This window comes from Buceros rhinoceros, unplaced genomic scaffold (assembly GCF_000710305.1).
Source record: "Buceros rhinoceros silvestris isolate BGI_N320 unplaced genomic scaffold, ASM71030v1 scaffold20318, whole genome shotgun sequence".
Lineage (NCBI taxonomy): Eukaryota > Metazoa > Chordata > Aves > Bucerotiformes > Bucerotidae > Buceros > Buceros rhinoceros.
The window spans coordinates 19,584-22,024 of NW_010427726.1; the positions used below are offsets into that span (position 1 = coordinate 19,584).

The 2,441-nt window shown below is 51.1% G+C and overlaps 1 protein-coding gene across 1 annotated transcript in view; it reads right to left on the reverse strand.

Moving 5' to 3' along the window:
- Positions 1-1,145: 1,145 nt before the first annotated feature.
- NUP54 (nucleoporin 54kDa) overlaps positions 1,146-2,441 on the reverse strand; it is an 8,474-nt gene continuing 7,178 nt past the window's right edge. The window contains exons 10-12 of the mRNA XM_010142033.1: positions 2,351-2,438; positions 1,943-2,053; positions 1,146-1,623 (exon numbers count right to left, since the gene is read on the reverse strand). Coding sequence (XP_010140335.1) covers positions 1,495-1,623; positions 1,943-2,053; positions 2,351-2,438 — 328 coding nt within the window. The 3' untranslated portion in view covers positions 1,146-1,494. The remainder of the gene's footprint in view (positions 1,624-1,942; positions 2,054-2,350; positions 2,439-2,441) is intronic.

Genomic DNA, 2,441 nt, shown 5'->3' on the forward strand with positions numbered 1-2,441 from the left:
CCCGCCGTAGCCAGGAGCTGTGGTCCGTCGGGGAAGGTCACGGTTAAATAGGTAAGCTGCGCCTCAATCCTGGCCACTGTGAAAGACGAGCTGTGCTGTAGGTAGGAACTCCTGCTCAAAGAGAAGACGCACCGTAGCTTATCTCGCCAGTGCACACCAGGAAGCGTTACCGGTCTGTTTGAGCGTAGCGCGGTGAATAAAGGCACCTCTGCAGGCTGTGCTTGAACCGGGCAGCCGCTGCGGGAGCACAGCTTTCCTTTCAATAAACAGGTTTTTCTAGCTTGCTGTCCGGGTTTGTCCATGCCTTCTCCAGACTGCCAGCGCTGCCAGCAGCTGGGCTGGTTTGGTGACACCACCAGCTTCTCCTCCGCTGTTCCGTTGCTGCGCTGAGTTCATTCTGCCAGTTTGAAGCTACTCCATAAGTGCAGGAGCGCAACTCTTAGAAAAAGCGATCTATCCACCTGCCTCAGACACGCCAGCTGTCTTTAGCAGGGGGGCTGCTCTAAGAAATGGAGGCCAGATTTTTCACAATCCAGGGCAGTAGATGCAGCAGCCTCCTGCTCGACTGCCTGTGCTGCACCTCCAAGATAATTTCAAATCACGGTACAGTTGCAGCTTGAAGGGAGGGGTGGGTGGCTTTGAGGTGTCTACAAAGACAAACCCAGCGTATCTGTCTCAAACACGCAGCACGGGCACTCGAGCAGCACTGCGGCCTCGGGTTCAATGGGCCGCAGGCCTGGAGCACCTTAACATGGAGCTGTCAGCAGTTTCACTGCTCAGCTGAGAAGGAGCCACCACCATGCACCAGTTATTACAAAGTCAGACTCAGTTTATTACCCTCCAGCAATTAAAAAAAGGCAGAAGACAACGTCTAGACATTCTGTTGTTACCCAAGGGGCAGCAAAGCTTTGTGTCATTCACATACGTCAAGTGACAAAAACCACCTTTGGATCCTTGCAGTCCAAAGGAAGGACAGAAACTGGAAACGCCAACTTCCTGCAGCTTGCCCCAGTAAGCTACTGGTGTTGCAGAGACCGACAGAGTTACAGCAACAGAGGTATCTGTAATGATTTAAATCAGCTGTTCACATAACGATGGCTGCTTTGACAAAACCAGGGAAGCGGGCTGAGCTTTCCACGGACCAAGTCACAAGTGGAACAATTCCCTCGGCACTGCGTTTCTAGGACAAAGCCGTTGTAGAAAAAGGAGAAACAAAAATGTACAATAGTACATAGAGTTCTGTTGTAAACCGGTATCTGAACAGATTCAGGCTTTCTTCTTTTATTAAAGCATATTCAGCTTCAAAAAACAAAAACCTTCCAAAGGTCAAGTTGAAAAGCTTGGAAGAGGCTTTGCTAATTCTAGAGATATCAGCCAAAGGACCTTTGCTCCTAGAAGATGGGTGTTTTATTTTACCTCAACAGTTTTAGCCTTGGAAGGTGAACCAGGAACTCGAGAAACACGTTCTGCGTAAGCCCAGCAGCGTCCACCGCGTCAGCTGAAGACTCCTCCTCTGATGGGAATGCTCTCGTTCAGCCCATGTTCTATGAGTTTGATGTCCTCCAAGTCATCCTTTATGATGCTGATGAGGTGGCTCAGGCCTTCTTGCTGCTGCTTCAGATGCTGCAGATGGTTTAAAAACCAGCGTGAGCACAGCAGCACAACCGCACAGATTTTACGTAGTGCTTCGCAAGGCTGGTGGCCTTGGCACACTGAAAGGCCTGAGGTAATTTCCTTGCAAGAAGGAAAAATCCCCATTTCCTGCCCCAACAGCCTAACTGCAGAGCGTGGTTTTGTACAGCACTGATGCACTGTCACCGAGAGCGAGAGAAAGGACTTGGTCACCACACAATGACAAACCCACGACACATTCTATCCCAGATGTGTAGCTGACACGCGATGAAGGTCAGCGTATCGCAGGGTCCTCCCCAGCCACACTCACTTGCTTGATTTCCCTCAGGAGGTCGGCGTCGATGTAGTAGCGCTCTTCAGCCCGCACTGCTCCAAAGTGGTTTTGCATCCTGATCTGGGACATGAGCTCATTCAGCCTGCCCTGGGAAGAGGAACAGGCTTCAGCTCACCGCTGCCCGAGCTGCCGCCCGCCCCAGCCCTCCCGTCACCAGGGCAGGGAGCACAGCCGCTCCTGCCACCTCTAATGGAGTTTTGTTTTTTATTTTGGAGGCAACTCCAATACTGCCAAGAATTCAAACATACATGAACAGCTATGCTACGCTGCTGGACTTGTCTTCTGGGAGCTTCCCACAGCAAATATTTACGCGTAGTAAGGAAAGCTTAGTTTCTCCCCTGAGGAAACACCCGAGCTGTCGGCAAACTTCTCTTAACCACTCACCTTGAACTGTGTAGGGGCGTTGAGTTCACACTGAATCGTGTCTAACTGTACACGAAGCTGCTCTTCGTCCGCCTGAATGGCATAACCGCTC